At 40.8% G+C, this 24,157-nt stretch overlaps 1 protein-coding gene across 2 annotated transcripts in view; it reads left to right on the top strand.

The window, feature by feature from the left end:
* The window catches only part of PAPSS1 (3'-phosphoadenosine 5'-phosphosulfate synthase 1), a 103,642-nt gene that overhangs the window by 39,237 nt on the left and 40,248 nt on the right, over nt 1-24,157 (top strand). For both annotated transcript variants that reach the window (XM_033106650.1, XM_033106651.1), the window contains 5 exons: nt 1,110-1,223; nt 3,532-3,643; nt 6,000-6,205; nt 9,706-9,841; nt 21,042-21,310. In XM_033106650.1, coding sequence (XP_032962541.1) covers nt 1,110-1,223; nt 3,532-3,643; nt 6,000-6,205; nt 9,706-9,841; nt 21,042-21,310 — 837 coding nt within the window. The remainder of the gene's footprint in view (nt 1-1,109; nt 1,224-3,531; nt 3,644-5,999; nt 6,206-9,705; nt 9,842-21,041; nt 21,311-24,157) is intronic.

Raw genomic sequence — 24,157 nt, 5'->3', positions numbered from 1 at the left:
TCTTGTCAGTGTTTTGGATTTTTTGCCATTCTGATAGGTGTGTACCTGATGACATACGCTGTAGAGTATCATTTCTTTTCTTTATTTGTTATCTATATATCTTCTTTGGTGAGGTGTCTGATCAGATCTTTGGCCCATTTTTTAATCAGGTTTTCTTGCTGAGGTTTAGGAGTTCTTTGTATATTTTGGATAACAGTCCTTTTTCAGATATGCATAATTTTCTCCCACTCTATGGCTTATCTTCTCATTTTGTTGAGAATTACTTTACTTTGAATGACATATTGCTTGGATGAGATACATGTATGAAAAACCCTTAATCAGTGTCAGTTTTATATGCTCATTGAGATTACCTAATAGATTTGGCTTAAAAAAAAGTTAAAGTAATTAAATACATTTAGTAATTATTCCTAGGAGTATGAAAAATGTGAACAAGCCTTATAAGGATCACCTGATGAGCGTAAGTGGCTATGTTGTGGTAATCACAAGTATGTATGTGTAGGATAAATGAGGAGAAGTACTATCCCAGTGTTATATAAACAGTTTAGGTAAGTGGACTTCAGATAACTTTTCCAGACTGCAGTTCATATGGGATCAAAAGTGCTGTTTCTCAAACCACAAAGGTGGTTATGAGTAAGGCTGACATACTCTGGAGTACTGTGCTGCATCACTGAAAGGTGGCTTAGGTGACACTAGTGATAAAGATGCATACAAAAGCTGGACTAAAATGGTTTTGTGACATGTTCAAGATAATGATGATGTTTTGATTGATTTTTTTTGTTCGTTTCAAATTCCTTTTATTATTACCTTTTTGAGGTCATGTCTTCTGCAGTTGCCTGATTTTGACATATATGGTACATTCTAGGAATTTCTTTCTCATTAGATAATAGGACATTATGCTTAATGACTTCTTGTATGTGGCATATTATCTGCTTGAAAGTAGACCAACTGACATTTGGAAAATTGGTTGGCGAGGCACAGCATTCAAAGTCCTTTTATACTTCTTTTATTAAGTCTTATTTTGAAATGTTCATTTCCTTCACTAAGATACCCTTTGAAGAACTCCTAAATCGTTGAATCAAACATTTAATTGTACATTTGTTTTTGTATAGGATATTGTACCTGTAGATGCCTCTTACGAAGTAAAAGAACTGTATGTGCCAGAAAATAAACTGCACTTGGCAAAAACAGATGCAGAAACTTTACCAGCACTGAAAATTAATAAAGTAAGTGCTTTGTTGTTTTTCATACCAAGTGATTTAGCCTTATATGCAGTTGGTAATCTGTAAAATTTGTGGTTTTATATCTGTGTTTGAGGACATGGGTAGTTGTGTGTTTCACAATTTTCAGGGATGGGAAATGTGTTTAATTTGTAAAAACATATTCCCAGATTACCATGGCTTTGATTTTCCTTTAGTCATTAATATTTATTTATTTTTAAATATCAACGAACAAAGATTGTGTAAGATTTTTAGGTTTGTCAGAAAGAATGGGTTCTAAAAGGTTAAGAAATACTAATCAGTAATCATTCAAATGAACATTTTTTTCCCTTTAAACATGTTTCCTAATCCCCTGCCAAAACCCTAACTCTCCCTTTCTTATATTGTTAAGAATATTTCTGTTGTATATCTTAGCTCTAATGATATCATTAGGTGTTTATCCAATTAAAAAAACTGCTTAATTAAACTAGATATGATGACAATGGAGACTATAATTTATCATTTTCAAACCTCAGAGAAATTGAAATCATGTCATCAGGTGTACTTTAAAAACAGAAAGGTGAAGGAATAAGAATCTGGACTAGAAGCAGAGTCTCCCAGCCTTTCTTTTAGTATCGTAAAAATCGGACACATGCAGGGAAGTCCCAAATCTGAAAGGAGGAGAAAGGAAAAAAATATCCTCAAAATTTCTGAGCTTGGAGAAAGACTCTTCCAGTAGTTTTTCAAATCCCTGATAGGAGTAGATGATCCAATCTGCTTTGTGTATTGGGTCTCTGAGCAGGAGCCCAGAAACGCTGGGAGCACAAATGTGGTGGAGTCAGAGCAGAGCCACTCAGGAAGCTGACTGCGCAGAGGAACAATGGATTTTGTCACTGACAACTTTGCATGCAATAAAAACACAGGAATGCACGCGCGTGCACACAGACACACACACAGAAAGAATGACAGTGAATGAATATGAATCTAGTTCAGCAATACGTTACAAACCCAGAAAGATAGTAGCTTTTTTAAAATGTGAACTTTTTTCCCATACGGTGGTTTGTTCTTTGCACAGCAGTATGAGAAATAATTAGTTAAAAACTTCATGCTAAGTCAGCTGATGTATTAGCTTGGGCTGCCGTAACAAATACCCTAGGCTGGATGAGTTAAACAGCAGAGATTTATTTTTCACAATTCTGGAGGTTGGAAAGTCCCAGATCCAGGTGCTGGCTGATTTGGTTCCTGGTGAGGCTGTCTTCCTGGCTTGTTGCCAGTCGCCTTTTCACCATATCCTCACAGGATGGAGAGAGGGAGCTCTGGTGCCTCTTCCTCTGCTTATAAGGACAGCCGAGCTGTGGGATTAGGACCCCCTTATGACCTCATTTAACCTTTATCACCTCCTCACTCACATTGGGGGTTAGGGCTTCGACATCATTTTAAAGGGGGCACAAGCATTTAGTCTACAATAGATACCATTTAGAAGGATTCCAATAGAGACAAGGTCTGTCAAAGCTTTAGGAAAAATTAATACGATCAAACCTCAAAAGTGAAACAATTTGGTGCATGAATACAATTTTTCCTGTGAATTGAAGAGGAATGTCTTACCGTGATTTGATTTTTTAGTGGAACACATTGGTCAGCCTACTTTGGGAATAAATAGTAAGCTATGTTTTACTGCACACCACTTGGCCAAATGCTTCATTTGAGAACCTTCGTGAGAACCTCTGTTATGTATATACAGCACCCTGTTCAAAAATGAGCATATCTAGCTTACATTAATGATATGTAGATCATCGATTTTTGAAGGAACATGCTAGAAATCTTAAAAGTCCAAGAAATCATACAATTTTTGTAAAATGAGGGGTATTCATTCATTGGTGAAGGCCTTTTGGTAAATATTTTTATTTGAAGTTTGTTTTTAGTTTAGTACAGTAGTTGTCAGAGTTTAGTTTTCAGACCATCATTGTTAGCATTTCTGCTGGTTAAAAATGCAAATTCTTGGGCGCTACAGCAAACCAACTGAATCAGAAACTGGGGTGGGGGGGGACAGTCTTTAACAAGCTTTCCAGAGGTTTCTAATACTTATTAATGTTTGAGAACCACTGGTTTAAGAGATGCTATCTTTATTGGAAATGCTTGCAAGTCTAATGTTTAAATTTATTAGGAGAAATGCGTATGTTCCTAGTTCCTTTATTCTTTATTAGATTTGTAATCTATAATCATTCTTGAGATGTTTGTAGACATTCTTTTCAAAATTAAACTCCTAAAGGCTATTTTTGCTTTTGTTCGTAAGTATATGAAATAGAAAATTTTCCTTTCCTTTCTCATTTACTAGGTGGATATGCAGTGGGTGCAGGTTTTGGCAGAAGGTTGGGCAACCCCACTGAATGGCTTTATGAGAGAGAGGGAGTACTTGCAGTGTCTTCATTTTGATTGTCTTCTGGATGGTAAGACATTTTACATTCAACGGTACATTGAAGGTGGAAGAGAAATCACACAGTTGCAGGGATTTGTTGATATGTATAGAAATTTGTGGTAACATCTTAATGAAGGTAGCATTTTAAGATTAAGTTATTTCAGTACTGACCATTTGAAGTGGATTCTGAGATCTGTTCTCCATGTTTTGTTTCCCTGATTGTAATTTATTGCAGGGGGAGAAGAAACACCTGGGGATCAGGGCTAAAAATGGATTTGAACAACAAATAGTTTCTCTGTGCCATATCCACTTGATCATGGTTAGAAAGCTTCTCCCCAAAAAGTGCACATATCTACTAGATGTTGCTATACTGAAGCCCATGCTTATTTTTAAGCCAGGCGTTCTAATAGGGAGTCAGGGAGTCCAAGTTAAGGAGTCCTGAAATAGGTGGTTAAATAGGTTCCTATTTTTTTAAAATACTAAAAAAAAACCAAAACAAAAAAAAGAAAAGAATTTACCAAAGAAATCGATGTTCAGTATATTGTAAATATAATCCAGTTAACTTAAACTTTGTATGCTGTTGGTAGGATTAATGTTTCACCTTAAAGGAAATATTGTTAAATGTTACATAACCCTACCACCACGTTTTTCTGTGTTATGACTTCTTTTAACTGGGGAGTGAAACAGATGTTATAAAATATAATTTCTAATCATTCTTCTCGAGAAACTTTATCACAAGAACACAAGGATTAAATATTGCTTTTTGATTTTCTTTCTTGGAACTAATGGCAAGTCTTTGTGGACTGCCTCCTGAGTAATGATTGTCTTGGGTTTGGTGCGAATCTACCTATTAATTTTCCATCTTCCATTGTACCTAGTGGTGGTCATTTTAAAACAGCCAAGCACTTATCGTTGATTTTGTTGACATCTCTTGCCCAGAGGAGTCACGCCATGATTTCCCAAAAAAGTATGGTTTCTATTCAGTATATAAATAAGATCCACATAGGAATTTGACAGTGCATTTTATTCTTCTAATCTGTGCACAATGAATAGGAAAAAAACAAAAAACAAAAAGCTTTTAGAGCATGGAAGGTTGGGATCTGTGAATGTGCCTTTAGTCTCACTGGAACATATTTGGGTTTAAATGGAGCACTGGTTACTTACTACCTTCGTTTTTGGTCGGTGATACTTGGCATCGGTTCAGTTCTGATTAAAAACCAAGAAACAAAAAACTTTTTGCATGTTTTTGTGTTCGTGTCTCAAGGATACCCAAGTATACTCAAGTATACTTAACCAACTTGCTACTCAAAATGTAGTTATCAGTGGGGGTTTAATTTTTTCCTGAAAAGGCCCTGAAACATAGTTCTTTGTCTTATTCATATATTGGAGGTACTCAGTATATTTTTGGTGTTAGACTTAACCAGTTGATTCTTCCTTTTTTTTTTCTCTTTAAATTAAAGTTTATTGGGGCAACAATTGTTAGTAAAGTTACATAGATTTCAGGTATACAATTCTGTAATACATTATCTATATATCTCACACAGTGTGTTCACCACCGAAAGTCAGTTCTCCTTCCATCACCATATATTAGACCCCGTTTACACTCTTCTAGAGCCCCGTTCCCTCCTCCCCCCTTACCCTCTGGTAACCCCTAAACTATTGTCTATGTCTCTGAGTATTCTTTGTTGTTTCAGTTGTTTGTCTTGTTCTTTTGTTGTTTTCGGTTTGTATACCATATATCACTGAAATCATATGATTCTCTACTTTTTCTGTCTGACTTATTGCGCTTAGCATTATACTCTCAAGATCCATCCATGTTGTCACAAATGGTCCTATTTTATTTTTTCTTACCGTCGAATAGTATTCCATTGTGTATATATACCACAATTTCTTTATCCATTCGTCTATCGAAGGACATTTTGGTTGTTTCCATGTCTTTGCCACCGTAAATAAAGCTGCAATGAACATTGGACACTTGTCTTTTTGGATAAATGTTTTCAGATTTTTTGGGTAGATACCCAGGAGAGGGATTGCTGGGTCATATGGTAATTCTGTTGATAATGTTTTGATTCTTCCTTGATAAACAGTTTCTTTTACTTCTGTGATTCAATGCCATAGTTTTCCCCCAAAAAACAGTTTCATGAATTGTTGTGAGTATTGCTACCCACAGTGTTGATTCTCTTTTAATTTTTGTTGTTTGTTTTTTAATCTCTGGGGTTGTTGCTTGTTCTGGCTTCTGATTTCCTGTTCCAGGAAACAGTTCAACACTGTCACTGGACCCAGACATCTTTTATGATTTGAAATGTCCACTGAAGTGAAAGGTGGATGTGTAAGGCCTGTGGAGTTTAATCCAAGCTGTGTGCTCTGTGTTCTTTTGTGCTCTGCAGGGGGTGTCATTAACTTGTCAGTGCCTATAGTTCTGTCAGCAACTCATGAAGATAAAGAGAGGCTGGACGGCTGTACCGCATTTGCTCTGGTGTATGAGGGCCGCCGTGTGGCTATTCTTCGCAACCCAGAGTTTTTTGAGCACAGGAAGGAGGAGCGCTGTGCCCGACAGTGGGGAACGACATGCAAGAACCACCCCTACATCAAGGTCCTGAACAAAAACTGCTGCTCTGATTGACAAATAATGTTTGTGCTGACACGTGGGCCTTAACCTGGGTATCAACTGTTCCATTGGGATTGGTAATACTTTGCAGAATCGAGACTGCAGCTTAGATTAGTGTGATGAGTACATGGTCTTATGGTCTTGTCCTTTCAGGCCAGATAAATATTTGTTCAACAGATATTTTTTAAGCATCTACTGTACGGTAGGCTCTGATACGCGTGTGAATATAGGGCTGAGAGACCTGGGCACAGTCTTTCTACGCTTGGAGCTCTTGGTGGTGGAGCTGACATTAAGCATATTTGCACAAGTAGGATGGAAGGTCAGGGTGCTACAGGATCCGTGGGAGGGTGGTTTTATCTACTGTGGATTTTTAATTGAACATTGTGTTTCCGGTATGAAAGCAATGACATGTAATTAGTGTCCCCAAAGTGCTTCATCTATTTTATGTATTGTATGTGAAATGTTATCATTAAAGTCAAATTTCTGTAAGTTAAGTATTTTACAGTGGACTTTGAGCTTTAAAAGAAACTAATTTAAGTGAAATTCTGGTAGATTTGTCTAGAAAACTTCTGTAACATCTGTTTAAATCATGGCAATGCATTAAATCTCATTTTATTGTCTCATGAAGGACAAAAAAGTGATAAACTTTGAAAAATAGGGGGTATATTGTCTTAGAAAATAAGGAGGTTATGAATAGCAAGTAACGTAGTTTTCAAAACGTGTTTATGTAAATTCGTTAAGCCACAAAGCAAACTTACAGGATGGGTAGCATATCCATCTTACACATGGAGAAGTTGAGATTTATGGGGACATATGTCTCGACCAAAATTATGCAGCTAATAGGTGGGATGAGGGCCTGATTTGAATCCCTGTCACTGGGCTTCAAAGCCATCTTCCATAATCATAGCAGATAATAATTTTTGGTATATGTAGAACTTCACGTAGTAGGTAGCCTGGACCACTACAGAGTACTTTTTACATGAATTCATTTTTCAATCACTGAACAAATGTGAGTGCTGTTCATAGTTTGTACCATTTGTGTAGAATGATCTGTAAGACTTCTTAGTCTTAGCTGGTAGCTAGTCTGCAGCCTTGGGGACTCAGTAGGATTTGGATAGGAGGGAACTGTGAGAAACAGCATTCCCGGCTTGTGGAGCAGGAGGAACACAGATTCAATGTGTTTGAGAAATAGCTGGTTGTCCTGTGGGAGGGAGGACCGTGGAAAGATGGAGGGTTTAACTTAACTAAGATTAGTTAAGACTCTGTTCAGTCATAATAACAATTTACATGCATGTATGCTTTCCAGACCACATTTCAGTCTTTTGGTCCTTACAGTGATCCTTAGAGGTGGAGAAGAAGATAGTTCTCTTTATCGTCAGGAGTCTCAGAGCAAGTTTCACTTGCGCAAAGCTGCGAAGGCCTCAGTTAGGTATCAGATTAGAGTCTGCGTTAGGTCTTTTGTGCTATTTTTTTTTTTTTTTTTTAGATTTTTTATTGGGGAAGGGGAACAGGACTTCAGTGGGGGAACAGTGTGTACTTCCAGGCCTGTTTTTCCAAGTCAAGTTGTTGTCGTTTCAATCTTAGTTTTGGAGGGTGCCGTTCAGCTTCAAGTTGTTGTCCTTTCAGTCTTAGTTGTGTCGGGCGCAGCTCAGCTCCAGGTCCAGTTGCCATTTTTTTTCTAGTTGCAGGGGGCACAGCCCACCATCCCTTGTGGGCGTTGAACCGGCAACCTTGTGGTTGAGAGGACGCACTCCAACCAACTGAGCCATCCTGGAGCTCAGCGGCAGCTCAGCTCAAGGTGCCGTGTTCAATCTCAGTCGCAGGGGGTGGAGCCCACCATCCCTTGCGGGACTCGAGGAATTGAACTGGCAACCTTGTAGTTGAGAGCCCACCGGCCCACGTGGGAATCGAACCGGCAGCCTTCGGAGTTAGGAGCATGGAGCTCCAACCGCCTGAGCCACCGGGCCGGCCCTCTTTTGTGCTATTTTTTACTACACGGCATACTTTGTAGGAATGGAGTGGTCACAGGCAGGTTTGGAGCATGAGAGGACCACAAAGTATTGCTTTAAGGACCTTTACCTGGTTGTCTTGTGCAGAATGTCCACGCTTCACCGCCTGTCCCACCAGCAGCACCCAGTTTATCCGTGTCTCTAGGTTAGTCTCTTGTGATTGTCTCCTGGCTGGAATCCCACTTCCTCTCATACTCGCTACACTTCATTCTCCTCAGAGCAGTCAGAGCAAGTTTTCTAACAATATAAATCTGAGCATATCACTGTACCCTTTCAGACTCGCCAGTGGCTGCTCACTGTAATTAGGATAAAACGTAAGTGCTTGACTGTGCCCTGTGAGGCCCTGTGTGATCCGGCCCTGGCCTTCTGACTCCTGGTCTCCCTTATTGTACCTCTGCCCTGGTCCTTGCTCTGACCTTTTCAGACCTTCTAGCCGTATTAGCCTTCCTCTTGTTTTCCAAAGACAAAAGCCTGTTGCTGCTCCAGGATTTTGTACTTGCTGCCCCTCTGCCTAAAACACTTTTCCTCCATGACTGGTTCCTTTTCATCAGAGAGGCCTTCATTGCCTCCGTTTTCTTAACTGTTACTCACTCTGGGCCATGGGCACTGTATTCCATTGGCCTGTTTTTCTCTGTTAACATTCATTACCAGCTGGCATTTCTCTGGCTTCTCCTGTCTCTTCCACTGTAGCATAAGCTCCATTAGAGCAAGATCTTTATCTCTTTGGTTTTCTGCTGTATATCCCAGTGCCTATTGGAATGAGTGGTTTGATGGACGGGGACAGACCTTCTAGTGAGGAAGACCAGGTAGGAAGTGAGTGCAGCAGTCTGGGTGCATTGTTAGCACACAGACCAAAGCAGTTGGGAGAAAGAGTGAGCTCGAGCTGCTCTGTGAGAAGCGGACACAGCCGAGAGGATAAGATCTCCTCCGTCCCAGATGCAGGGAAAGAGGATAGAGAAATTGTAAGCAATCTGAGGTAAAGCGGAGGTTGGAAAGCATGCGTCTGTGTCCAACTCCATCATGAATTTAATTGCTTAAATGTTTAGGATTGGAGAACACAGAAGGTGGGGTGACCCAGGGTTATAGATCTATTAATCACACAATGATGAAAAGAATATTTTTGTTACTTAAAAAGTCATAGCTATTCATGTTGGTTTTGTTTGCCTTTCGCATGTAATTGTAATAGTTATTTCACAAGTCCATTGAGAAATTATAAAATATATTCTAATTCTGTAGGGTCTCTAGTCTCAATTGAGCTGATAAGCCAAACAGATTTACCATTGACCTTGAGATAAAACTAGTAGTTTACAACTGTGTTTAGCTTGTATAAGTGTTCTTACTTATTTTGCTCTTGGTTTCTGTTTAACACAATCATTTTTAAATTGTATACTTGCAGCTTATGTAGTGGTACTAACCAATGTCACTCCCATAAACTTAATCAATTAAAAACAATTGTTTTCTTTTTCTTCCCATTAGATGGTTATGGAACAAGGTGATTGGCTGATTGGAGGAGATCTTCAAGTCTTGGACCGAATCTATTGGAATGATGGTCTTGATCAGTATCGTTTTACTCCTACTGAACTAAAGCAGAAGTTTAAAGATATGAATGCCGGTAAGACAGGGACCTAATTATCTAATATGGGACTACTTGGGGTCTCTGCTTGATGGGGGAAGTTCTAGAATATTTTTTCTAACATTTAAAAATGTAAAACAGAATGATGAGTACAGGTAAATGTAGCAATGGAATATTATAAGAAAAGCTAGTCAGTCTAAACGAGTCTGTGTTCTGTTTATTGGTATATTGTGTGGAACATGGATACTCGTAACAAATTGACCTTTTACTTATTATAAAACTCACCTGTTAAATCTGAATAGAACTATGGAAGAGAAATTATTTGAAGACCTCACTCATATTAATTTGCTTTATATCTCAGAATGTCTTCTATGAGTGAAATGTATCACTGCAGAAAATACTAGAACAACAGAGCTTTTATCATGTTTGCTAGTCATTCAACAAATGTTTGTTGTGCATTGCTATATGCCAGAGTGCCAAGTGCTGAGATCCATAAATAAAAAGAGCTCACAGTGGAGAAGAGAGATAGAGACATTACACAAATAGCAGAAAAGGTTGTTGAAGAGTAGGTTAATAATGATTTCAGATTTCTGGATTGGGGTGAAATGGAGCAGTAAGAGTAGAGAGTCTGTTCTTTGTAACACTGTCTTATATATTATAAAGTTCTCCCGGGTAGCCTTTTTATATCATATACCTGCTCTTTGCAGGTCTTTTACACAGACTTAGGTAAGTGATGTGTTTACTCTGGTGCACCCGTATTCTTTTTCTCCCTATAGTCACAAGTACAAGGTGCCATGTCAGGGAACAGCATTCGTTATAGATTTTGGGAGGTTATTTTAAGATCTGAAGAAGTTGAAGCATCTTACTATCATGCAACTAATTAATCCTCACCCTCTATAAAGATGGTTAAGCCCTGAGCATTGGTGCTGCTTTTTAAAATATTTTCTGTCTAGAAATCAGCAGATGTGGCTGAAAAATGTCAAGTGAATGTGGTTGCTTTTTAAGGAAATAGCCACCAAGCTATATTTGTTAACCAGAAACCACCCTTCCAAGGGACTACAGAAATCAGGGCAAGAGGACCCATTTTCTCAGTTGGGTTCAGCTTCTGTGCACCCCAGATCCTGGCACTCATTTGGAGTCCTGTGCACACTTGCCCCTGCTCCACCACCTACTAGTTATGTGGTTGTGGGAAGTTGCTTTCATTTCTAGGGCTCAGTTCCCTCAGTTGTAAAAATGAGGACAATGATGGTACCTAAGGCATAAGATTTTATTTTGAAAAGTGAAATGAGATGAGATGCTTACACCACTGTAAACATTACCTGGCACACAGTGAGACGTTAAGGTGTCCTAATTTCTATTATGCAAGTCTGAAGCTAGTTTTTTTCTATTTTTGTGTGAAAGTTAGAAAAAGAATATTTGTTTACCCTTACTGTAATTTGCTGATATTTGAAATGAAAAGATCAAGAACTGGAGGCCTTGGATGGGCTACATGCTCTTCAGAACTCCGCAGATCCCACCCACCCAGCCCGCCTCCTTCATTCACATTTCCTGCTTGGTCCCTGTTAGGGTATTTGAGTGTAGGATTCTCCATCCTACCCCCTTCCAAACTTGACTCATCAGAATTTGAAGCAAATATTTGGCTTAAACTACGTGTGCAGAAACTTCTCTGAATGCTACACTTGGTGCTTGCCTTTATCGTGTTTCTCGCTAACTTTTTTGGGCCCAGTCATGGGGGAATAAGTCAGTGGTGGTGCCTCACTCTCTTTTGTTAACATGTGATTTAAGGGTCTGTATTTAAGTCAGTTCTGGCCATTGAGGTGGAAGGGAGAGGGGGCTTCCAGGAAAGAGTTTCCTTCCTTCCTGACAAGACACTGGCTTAGGACAAAAGGTCGTCTTTCCCCATCCTTCTTTTCCACTCAGGAAATACTTTGGGTGTTGTCACATAAGGACACAGTGTGTGGAGCTCTGGCAGCCATTTTGTGTTTATGGGAATCTTACTCTGTTTGAATTTCTGGTCCAACCCTGGACTCCTCTATCTCTGGATTTCTTACTCAGAGACCTAATGAATGTTTGAATTACTTAAGGCACTTCTAGTTGGCTCTCTTTTTAAATTTTCAACCAGAAGCAGCTGATGGTTTTTTTTATGTGTAGACTTTTTTTTTCCCCTGGTGTGAACAGGAACATGTTTAATGGAGGACTTGCTGAGATGACTTCATTGACTTTAATTTTTTGCCAAAATTGGAATTCATATTTAAAATTCATGTTAGTAAATTAATTGTTGGCACTCCTGAGGAGTCTTATCAGGGAATTATCATTCATAATTAGAGACTTCAATATTACATCTGTTTTACACTCTTTTTAGTGAGCCAAACATTTGAAAGCAGAGAATTTGTTGTATAATGAGCGATTGTAACTTTGTTTAAAGTAGCCGAGAGCCAGTTATTAGACTTATATTATACAACAAAGATCGTGGTGTGTTATTTTGTTTACTTTTCCATTTAGACCAAGGCAAATAAGCAACAGACTGAGGAGTTTCCTTTGTAGTTCTTGTTCACTCTTTTAGGAGGCCAGTAACAAGTCATCCGCTGATGTGTAGGAAACAGTTGAAGGGAGAGAAAACAGGGAATTTTTTTTTCTTTTACCTTTGGTTTTTTTCCCCCCTTACCTCTCCCTCCTTCTCCTTCCCTCGTTTTAGAAGAACTTTGATTATCCCTTATGGGCTGTTATCCTGTGTATACTGATATGGTCAGTTTTGCGATTCCTAGACCATTCTGTAGCTGGAAAGACTGAGAGGTCTTTAATACTTCCATCAGTGGTTGCAAGGTGACTCAGTTCCAGAGGGCAGGTTCTTTGAATCACTGATGGTTGATCATTGCCTTGGAAAGAAAGAACAAATTTCACTTAAGCCAAGTTAAGAGCCAGTTAGTATTTATTACACACAGAATACTGGTGTCTTGCTGGGTTACAAAGGATAAAGTTGACATAATTTCTTTCAAGCCCAGTATGGGTAGCGCAGTGTTGAATAAATCTAAGAAAGCTTTGTAGAGCTGTTGAACTGAAAAGTATATTTTAAATGAATAGGTAGAGACATTAGGTGGGTATCTTAGACAAAGTAGGGGGGTGACACATGAGAAAACTGCGGCCAGAGCAGGTAGTTTGTCTCTGAAGACACTAGGCTTTCTTGACCATTAATGAGGCTCTGAACATAATTTAACAAAGTGAGTATTTAAAGAAGGGTGGTCAGGGTTAAGGAAACCCACAAGGAATCTTCAGGCTTCTAGGGATTAGCAATTTTGGGTAGTGTTACAGCTCCTGAAAGGGTTTGGGAAGGAAACAGTGTTTCTGAAGCTGGATGAGAGGAGCTGGAGCTGTGAGGAGGGGCCACGGGGGCAGAAGCTGGTTATAGGGGATGTCAGCGCAGCCTGCGTCACAGTCTGAGGCAGGATGCTGCTGGGGCCCAGGCGCTCGCGAACTGTGTCTCCCTCCCTCCATCCTCCGGGTGCCTGCTAATGGCTCTCATCGTGGAAGCAGAATGCAGTGCCCTCAGCCCCAGACACACACACCCAGGGAAATGTACACACACACACACACACACAGGGAAAAGGTGCACACACACAGGGAAAGGTGCACACACATACACAGGGAAATGTTCACACACCCAGGGAAATGTACACACACACACACACACACAGGGAAAAGGTGCACACACACAGGGAAATGTACACACATACACAGGGAAAGGTGCACACACACACACACACAGGGAAATGTACACACACACACAGGGAAAAGGTGCACACACACAGGGAAAGGTGCACACACATACACAGGGAAATGTGCACACACCCAGGGAAATGTACACACACACACACACACACAGGGAAAAGGTGCACACACACAGGGAAATGTACACACACACACACACACAGGGAAAAGGTGCACACACACAGGGAAATGTACACACATACACAGGGAAAGGTGCACACACACACACACACAGGGAAATGTACACACACACACAGGGAAAGGTGCATACACAAGGAAATGTGCACACACACAGGGAAATGTACACACAAACGCACACACAGGCACAAGACAGACTAGATGGGAAAGGGGATGGAGAACAAGCAGCACAGAGCCCAGTTGGCAAAAAACTTTATATCCCACCTTATTTTAATTTGAAAGCATTTCTGGTCTTGGGAATGAAAAACAATTCATTGCTGCGTACTTTGGGGTATAAGACTACCAGTTTGTGAAGAATTCTAACTAGTATGTTCATATTTACTCAAGTGACTTATTTCAGGCTTACTGAACTTTTTTCCTCATAAGCGGTTTAAGTGAAAGAAATACTGGTAATTTATGATAGTCTAGAGCAGGGGTGTCCAAACTTTTTTCAACATTTTCACCAAGGGCCATAAAATACACAAACAGCCGGGCCACTCACTCGAGGTGAAGTACGTATTGCCTCACCTGGTTTATTTAAGTAAAATAAATATATTTTTGGAATTTGCTGCGGGCCAATTAACAATGGATCACGGGCTGCAGTTGGCCCGCGGGCTGCAGTTTGGACAGCCCTGGTCTAGAGAGAGGCAGGGAGATCAAAGTCTTTCTTACTTCTAACTCTCTTAAAAAAACTCCCACAAAAACAAACATTATACGTATAAATGTGCACGCGCTCACACACACATACCCACCGACACACACACCCAGCCACCCATCCATACCTAACAACTCTAGAAATACTGTCAGTACTCTCTTGTTTAGCTACTACACTGATTTAGGGGAAATCAGAAATGTTTTTAGAGCTTTGGGGTAGATAATGTGGCAGATATTAAAGCCTGAGTAGGACTGGAAAAGGAGACATTAATTATTGCTGTATGTAGGACAGTTTTACAGAGAAGAAGTTGAAAGCGGAGAAGCAGGAAGATGTTGTAATTCTGGTTTCGCGGTTGGGATGCATACCAGGGCTCTGACTGTGGGCTGGGAGCTAAGCGCAGTTCTGAGAAATTTGGGGAAAGGGTGACTAGGAGTTAGGAGCACTCCCCTGCTCACCACCTTATCTGTTGCTCAGAGCAGCCCTGCTGGGAGATGTGAAGCTGTCGGTGGGCGCTCCGTGAGAAACTGCAGAGCAGGGGTCCAGCCCAAGCTCTTTGGACGGTGCCACCGTATTTGATGCCATGATGCTAGAGTGGGTGGCCCGTGTGCTGTCGTGCCCCGGGAGTCAGTGTACATGCTCTCCCCACCATCAGGACATCTGATGATGGCTTTGTGCTCGCCCTGTCACACATCCACACTTACACAGGAGAGCCCTCTCTACTTTCTTCTTCCCCTTCCACCTGCTGGAAGGAAAGGGTCAGGCTGTGCTTGTCTGCATAGTGTGTTGGCTCCTGGACTAGATGGCATCTAATCCAGAGGAGAGGGGGAGAACCTGTACTACTGGCCACCCCTTTAGGGAGACAGGAAATACAGCGAAAGGAATAGGTTTTGGGGGCCAGACCTGCGTTTGGCTTGGGGTGTGAAGGTGGAAGAAATGAGGGAAGGTGGGGCAGTCATGAGCAATGTATATTGAAATGCTTTCCGTAATGTCTCTTAAACTGCTGAATTGGAAGGTCAGGACTTAGAGATGCAGCTAACAGAAGCCATCTGTATGTGCATAGTAATTGGATCCAGGCAAAGGGTAGGTTTCTTGAATTAGTACGTAAAGAGAGAATTTCATAGGACCCAGCAGTGAACCCTATTGCTTCAAGAGGACTACGAGATGTCAGAAACAGGTGATTAGACCAAAATGGCCAAGCAGAATAGAAAATGTCATGCATATCTGGTTAGAACTGTGTAAAAATAATATGTATAAGAAGAACAACTAGGAGATTACACAGAAAACCAAAAACAGCTATATTAGGATAGGGCATTTGTGGGGGATAATACCCCCCCCCCCAATTTTCTTCAGTGTTTCATGGTTTTCACTTAAAAAAACAAAATAGGCAAATGAAATAGAAAAACTTGGTGCCATGGTTGGCAGGCTTTGAGACTGAGGACAGTGGGGTTTTTTTTTTTTAGGCAGTTGAGAGGTTAGGAGCATTTAAAACAGGAAGTGCCTTTTGGATTTGGCAGCAGTTTCGTATAGTGTGCGACAGAGCAGGAAGGAGTTGGTTGAATGAATGAATCCAGTCCCGTGCTTTTCTTCCATCACTTCATCCTTCACACTGACACTTTGTTCTGAAAACAAAGACCTCATTGTGTCCTGTTGCAGTTGAAGCAAGTATAGTATTCTTCAAACATTTATTTTTCTGGTGAGTGTTGGCTGCTTCTCCTCTAGATTGTAAGCTCCTGGGGGCAGGACACGTTTCACTGTTGTCCTGGGACAGCGTATCTGAAATGGAATTTCCATCCTATCTCAGACTGGCTTTGTCCCTGCCCTTACCTGCGGTGACGTCAGGGTGGAGGCTGGGTGGGGGGAGGAATAGTAGTGAAGGGCTGACGTTGCATGAGTAGTGAAGCAAGGGGAGCTGCGCACGAGGCCTAGGGAACAGGTGGCTCCTTGCCTCTGGAGGATGAGGGTGAGGAAAGGGTCTAAGACTGAGGTGGGTAAGGATGTTTTGTGCTCAGAGGGCAGGCGGAGGTGGGCAGGGGTCGATTCTGAGGTGCCCGTGGCGCGCTCAGAGGTGGTACCTAGGAGTGATGGTCTGAGCTTAGGGGAGAGCTTTGGGCAGCAGACACAGATCTAGTCACTTCACATAGAGCCCTGCCCAGTGACCTCAGCTCTGGGAGCAGGATGGCGAGGGCGTTGAGGCCGAGGGCCGTGTCTGTCTGTGCTGTTGTCACAGTGTGACCCCATCCCCCAGTGTGCAGGTTGTGGTCTGTCCGTGTCCTGGGGGAGGAGTACATTAAATGGGTGGAGACATTGGAAGAGTTGTTGGAAGGGTTATTTTATATAGAAATGTGGGGGAGAACATGTACCTCAGCAACAATCGCCTTCTGATTTTGCTGTCGCTGCACTCTACCCACGTACTCTCTATTCTGCACATCAGTCCTGCACAGTCCTATTAGTCTAATTTTCTGTAAGACATTACGGGTTAACTCATAACTCCTGCTGGGTATGCAGTATCCTTCCTAACCTGGCACTCAGAATTCTTCATGGTAATCTTGTGCCAGGTCTCATACCCATTTCAACACAATGGATGATCCTGTGTTCCTCAGACACGGTTCTGCTTTTCTGCCTCCAGGCTTTTGCTCACATCAGCTGGCTTGGTTAGAATGCTGTTTTTACTTCTGTCAGCCACATTTCATTTGTCTTCCAGAGGTCAGGAAACTACAGCATGCACGCAGAATCTGGCCCACTGTCAGTTTTTGTAAATAAAGTTTTATTGGAAAATAGCCATATTCAGTTGTTTATGCATTGTCCGCGGCTGTTTTTGCACTACTACCTCAGGGTTGAGCAGAAACCTCATAGCCTGTGAAGCCTGAAGTATTCACTCTGGCTCTTTAAGGAACAATTTTGCTTTTTATGCATGGTGTCAGCAGCTTTGCGATATACTTTCTATAAGTCAAGATTATAGAATACCTGGTCCTTACCCCGGAGCAGGGATACAGATGGTTAGAAAGAAATGGAAATCATAAATATTAATAATGAAATTTCAGTCATCTTGTAGATCACCTCCCATTTTCAAACACAGTTGATACCACGATCTTAGGTAAAGCAGTCTTAAACTAAGCATAAGGAATTATAGGTGAAAAGGCAAATACTTTACCCTGATTATGGTGTCTAAATGGGGGAAATTATTGCCCTTTAGAAAATGGGGATGAGAATGTGAGAAATTAATGAAAGTTGTTGTACGTATCATTGGTCTCAGGTCCACAGTGGTCCATTATTCTTTTATTCTGGATGGAAAATAGATGGATGAAAATTTAATAGTGATGCATCTGGGTTATGTTAGTTGGGACAATACCCTGGGAATGTAGCTTCCAATGGATCAGGTACTCCTATTACATTGTTCATCCACTGAAGTTCTCTAGTGGAGAAACCAGATGGTAGAGATGAAAATACAGCCTGGAACTATAGACAGTTAAAGCCATTTGTATAATTCATTGATAAATAGCTACAAGGGATTGAGAAGGCTAGAAGTTTAAGAAAGACCTGGTTCTATTGGCAAGAAAAAAATGGGCAGACAGATCAAATGGTCTTTGGATTTCTGAGTGGAACTGATAGTAAGGAAAGATTGGAAGAAATTTTGGCAGTAAAATCCTTTATATGTTTCTAATGTGAACTTTTAGTAAGTCATCCATCTTAACTTTATCTGTTAAATGTCTAGTGTGGGGCTAGATTAATTCTTTTTGGAAAGAAAGCCTAGGTAGGTAAATTACTAGAATCTGTGAAATATGTGTATTTGAGACAGAGTTTATTTTTTATGTTTCCTTTTGCACATCCTGTCACAGAAATAATTTTGCTAAATGGCGATTTTACAAAATCAGATTTGACCTGATTGAAATCTAGGAATGTAGTCATCGTACACCTGAGATGTATTAACCAAAGGGTCGCAGTCAAAGATAGGCACCTGTTCCTAATTAAGGAGGACACAGGCTGTGTATCCAGCACAGAGCTAACACACCCTCATCTTAGAAACACCCTCATCTCAAAACCCATGTCTTTCATCTAAATATTTCAGTACATGTTTCTTAAAGGTAAAGACTTTAAAAAGCACAATCATGGGCGGCCGGTTTGCTCAGTGGTTAGAGCAAGGTGCTCATAAGACCAAGATCTCCGGTTCGAGTCCCACATGGGCCAGTGAGCTGCGCTCTCCACAATTAGATTGAAATACAATGACTTGACATTGAGCTGATGGGTCTTGAAAAAACACACTATTCCCCAATATTCCCCAATTAAAAAAGGAAAAAGAAAGCACCACCATGATACCAGCATTGCACCTACATCATAATAATAGTTTCCTAATATTATCCAATAACCAGTCAGTGTTCAAATTTCTAATAATTTCATGGTAGTCCCATTTTTTTACAGTTTGTTTGACTCAAGAGCTAAATAAGATCCACACAATGTGATTCGTTCATATATCTCTTGTCATAATTTACTATTTTTTAAACTTTTTATTTTGAATAATTCTAAATTTCCAGAAAAATTACAAGAATAGTACCAAGAACTCTTGTATATTTTTCATCCAGATTTCATAGTTATTAACATTATAGTTTATTTGCTTTTTCCGTCTGTTGGAAAATTGAAGACACGATGACTCATTACCCCTTAGCATTTCCTAAAAATAAGGACAGCCTCCTACCTAACCACAGTATGCTTATCAGACCAGGAAAATACTACTGATGTAGTACTATCTAATGTGTATACTCCATTCGAACCATGCCATTATTCTAATAATGTTCTCTACAGCAAACCAACAACAAAAATAAAGTCTTCTCTTTGCCACCTTTCCTTTCTGGTTCAGGATCTCATTCTCCTTCAATCTGAAACAGTCATGTAGTCTTTATTGTCTTTTCAGGTCATTTGTTTTGTTGAATGTCTCTTCGTTCGGTTTATTTGCTGTTTCTTCACGATTAAATTCAAGTCACACACTTTTGATCAGGAGTACTGTAGAAAGCAATGTTGAATTTTCAATGCATCGTACTTGGTGGCTCACAGTTTTTATTTGTCCTATTACAGATGATGTTAACTTACTTTATGTTACCTTTAATCGCTTAAGATTGTGTTTGCCAGGTTTTTCTGCTGTAATAATTAACTAATTATTTTGTACTCACTGACAAGTATTTTGGGAGGGAGATTTTAGGCCATAAATATGCGGTTGTCATCAAACTTTGACCTGCTCATTTTAGCACACTGCACATGCTGCCAAATGGTGATTTAACAATTACATTATTCCTTCTACATTTATTAGCTGACCTACCATAAGGTAGAATTTCCACGTCTCTCCAATTAGTTTATTCATTTATGTTATTCTTTATGGGCTCACAGCTTCCTATTTTACTCAGCGAGTTACAATCCATTACTCTCATTTACTTTGATATTTAACTTGTCTGGGGTTCGCCAAACTGTTAGTTATATCTTTTGACATGCCATTCTTTGAGCACTTATTTTCTTTATGACGCAAAAAGATGTTTCGGCTCATGTTTGGCAACAGGTCTTTTAATAACTTTTTTTTAAAATCATTTCATTATAATGATGAGATGCTCTAAGAACTTAACTCTCCTTTATATCAATTAGCCTATGATAAAATTGGTTTCCTGATAACGTCATTTCACTTAGTTATGGAACCTTTTGATGACGTTGTTAAATGAAGACTTACTGTACTTTCCTTGCCTTACCCCAAGAATCAGCCATTTTGCCAGGGAGCCCTGGTTTATTTAAGTGGGGAATGGTAGTTAGGATGCAAAATTAGGGCTTTAGGTTTGCTCATTGCCATTGGGTAGTTGTTGCTTGTAGGACCTTTCAGTGGATAGAACCAAGAAATGTACATTTGCACATATATATGGGTACTCACACACATTTATATCTGGCCCTGCATCTATCTCTCTATCTGACAACCATAAGGTCTCCCTGTTTTCAGTCCTAATCCAATACATAGTCTGTTCTAGCCTTTCCCCTTTCTGTGTTTGTGCCTTCCGTCTGTAGTGAGAATCCTGGCTCTCGTTGTCCTCAGTATATTTACTTATTTGCTCTACCTGCTCGTGTGTAAGGGATTGGTGCTGCTACACTGTAATCCAGAATCCCTACCTGGCTTCACAAAGCAACGTAGGGTTCTAGTCAAGCAGAATAATCAGTATAAAGAAGCATATTTGGATAGATAGTCAAGTTTTTGAATGACAAATTTCTCTACCTTACTGTCTTCTTCTAATAAAGAAGTATCTTGGGTCCTATGGAGGGATTTACCAGGTAGGTAATGAAGGCAGACCAACAGTTTATATCCATGTATGCAGTGGAACCAAGATGTTAGGACCAGAAAGTCTGTTCTCAAGTTTCCCATCAATGCAGAAACTAATTGTTATAAACCCATCACTGTTCTATTACACATCCTCATGCATGTAAGATTTGTAAAGGAAAAATATATTAGAAGTATAGGTCCTGTTGCCGTGAGTGAATGGTCAAAATAGTCCAGGTTTTTCTGATTCTGAGAACGGATGTTTGGTTAATCCTAAGTGTCAAGCTTCAAGAATTGTTTATCCTTTGCAAGGTCGCCTGTTAGAAACATGCTACTCTTAACTCTGGAAATTCTCTTTTCAGATGCTGTCTTTGCATTTCAGTTACGCAACCCAGTGCACAATGGACATGCTCTATTAATGCAGGATACCCATAAACAACTTTTAGAGAGGGGCTACCGGCGCCCTGTGCTTCTCCTTCACCCTCTTGGGGGCTGGACCAAGGATGATGACGTCCCTTTGATGTGGCGTATGAAGCAGCATGCTGCAGTGCTGGAGGAAGGTGTCCTGAATCCTGAAACAACAGTTGTGGCCATCTTCCCATCTCCCATGATGTATGCTGGACCAACTGAGGTAGACTGCTTTCCAGATTTTCACTATCGCAGTGTTGAAACCACTCTTACTAACACAACTAGTGTCAACAACAGATCTGTCTGTTGATTTTTCTCTGATCTGTAGGGCTGTTGCAGACATCAGGTGACTCCGGAGTACTCGCCTGTTCTGTCAGCGATGTTCTCTAGTGGTGGCCGCCCCATGGCACCCTTCTTGGGAAAGGGCAGGCAGGGGCATTCTTCCCTTGCTCTTATTGCAGTTCTTGGTCCCAGTTGTAGGGAAAGCTCTCTGCAGGCAGAGGGCTTGGTGGGCTTGGGCAGGTGTGACACAGGTGCTGGCCACGTTACAGACACAGCTCTGACAATATGGATCTTAGCCCTTTAACAAAGTCCTAAGTCACTCTTCCCAGGGGACAGCTTTGCTCTGATTTTCTTTCTTCTGAAATTTGGAAGGGCCAGTGGTATTTTCAGTAGGAAGAGAAGCATAGTATCTTTAAAAAAAAAAAAAAGCTTTCAGGAGACATTCTTCATCTGTTCTTTTATGAAGGACTGAAGCATAATGGATTGCTTCTTGATATTGGGTGGGGGGAGGGTTCTGGAGTTCTATTTAGGGAGCAAAAGGATTATTTTGAGATCTTTTATAACCATACATAAAGAGGCTTTCATTAGGTTTTTATTTCAAGGCAGAGTAGGTTTTCTAAAAATATTTTTTGAATGAATGAATGAATTAATCAATCAATGACCTAAAAAACAGTGTGTGAGAAGTGACTAGCCAGCTTCTTGTTGAGTGTTTCAGATAAAGAATAGATGGCACATTATTACTGCATTCTTTTTCATCCCTACCTTACAGGAAGATGAATTTACTTAGATTTATGTGGGAGGCAAACCCTTTTAAAAAGGATTAAATAATTTAGTTTTATTAATATGTACTCTGTGATGTCTTCCTCAAAAAAAAAAAAGAAGTTTAAAAGGAAATCCAAGCGTGTGTGCTATTGTTTGGAATCAAGCCTAAAAAATTTTATTGGAGCTTAGTTGTGGGGTTGTACACTCTGTTACCTCATTATCCAAGAAAACTAGGCAAGCAACATACAGTCACAACACGCCGAAAGATTAAAATGTATTATTTGCCTCTTCTCTTGGATCCAGCCAGAATAACGTATTATGAGAACTTCCACATTTGGTAAAACTACTCCCATTCTTCCCTTTTTGTTGGTATAAAATGTTCGTAAGAATTGGGCAATGATAGTCCTATGAGTGTCCTGGAGACCACCATGACCTTTAGTTTTTACATCTCAAGGAGGAACTAAGTTGTTCTGGAAATAAAGTAACAGTTCTATGACCATAGCTCCCCAGCCTCTCCTTTGCGGCTGTCTTCCCCTCCCCCGCCCTTCCTTCTCCTCCGTGGTGGTAGTGGCCGTCCAAATCATCGTGGTCCTCATCCCCATCATCTTAAGGGAATCATGTGGTCTGCAGTTCTCCAAAATCACAGGGTGAATGGTTTTCAGGGGGACATGACCCAAGTGAGTCTAGCATCAGGAATGGGTTTGTGATCAATGACCTCGGTAAGAGCCATCAGGGAAAGGGAAGGAAGTTACCTTCCCTATTTAGGGCACATTTTGTCCTCTTTGTGTTTCTCATTCCCTTTAAGGGGAAGAGATAGGACCTTTTATTAACTACATAAACTGAAAACTGCTTTTTAAAAGGTGGGAGTGAGGGGATAGATACGTAATAAAGGCAGCCGGCTGTGGTAAAAGCGAAAATTCTTTCTTGAGCACACCACAAAGGGTCAAGCATGCTGTTTTGTCTACAGTAGAAGGATTTTCATGTCTTCTGATTTCAGAGTCGGTGTAGTTCTTCAGGACGACTCAAAGGTGACGGCACCGAGGTGCCTTTGGGGTGCTGACATTTTGGCGTACATTAGTCTTCCTTCCTCCTTGTAAAGCAAACCCTACTGGTTGGTAACCTGGTTGCAGCAGGCCTCAGAATCAACTTCCTTTGCTACCCATGAGGGCATGGTCTGGAAAAAAACAATACAGCCTTTTGTGGCGGAGGCCAGGCTCGGTCCTGGGCCTGGCTTACCCCCAGCGGGTTTATCATCTCAGGTTAGACTTCTCTGGGCTGTGCTTAAGTGCCCTGTGCGTGGTTATTTACGGGATGCGCAGGAGGCGGGACTGAATGCTCTTTAAGGTTCTCTCCCACTCTGATCATTTTCTATTTTGTCTTATTTTAACTTCATCCTGAAGTGTAATATTCCTCGGAAAAAGCACACATTTCATAGGTATACAGTTAAATGAATTTTCCCTTTTTGAACACAGTCATATCACCCGCACCCAAATTTAAAAAAAACAAAAAAAAATCGAACTCTTATCAGCACCCCAGTTCTCCTTCCTTCCCCTCCTGTTCATTACCTGCCTGTCACCAGTAGCCGCCACAGTCCTCACCTGTCACCTCACATCGTGAATGCACTTTGCGTGGGTTGAGGATTGGGTACTCTGGGAAGCAGACTCAGAGTGGGGTAGGGTTCAGGAAATTTATCAGGGACAGCTTTGGGTGATTGTGGAAGGGAAGAGAAAGGAAGGCAGTAGCATTGGACAGAGGGAAACGTTGATCTGTGATTCAGTCACAGGAGAAGCCTAATTGATACCATGTGGAGTTCTGGAAGGGCCGTCAGAGATGTTCCAAGTTGCATAAGAAACAGGTGTTTATACCCTGCCTGACCAGTGATTGGCTGCCCAGGGAAGGGCATGCCTTTGGGCTGCTCCCGTAGAGGCAATTTCTAAAGAGGGCTGACAGCGGCCGGGTATGTGCTGGCACTCCTAGACGCTGGGGAGTGATCCTTCCTTCCTGAAAGGGACCTGGGCGTTGCATC

This window comes from Rhinolophus ferrumequinum, chromosome 5, assembly GCF_004115265.2.
Source record: "Rhinolophus ferrumequinum isolate MPI-CBG mRhiFer1 chromosome 5, mRhiFer1_v1.p, whole genome shotgun sequence".
NCBI classification, from domain to species: Eukaryota; Metazoa; Chordata; class Mammalia; order Chiroptera; family Rhinolophidae; genus Rhinolophus; species Rhinolophus ferrumequinum.
The sequence above is the reverse complement of the archived record's forward strand: the minus strand, read 5'-3'. Positions and strand labels throughout refer to the sequence as shown.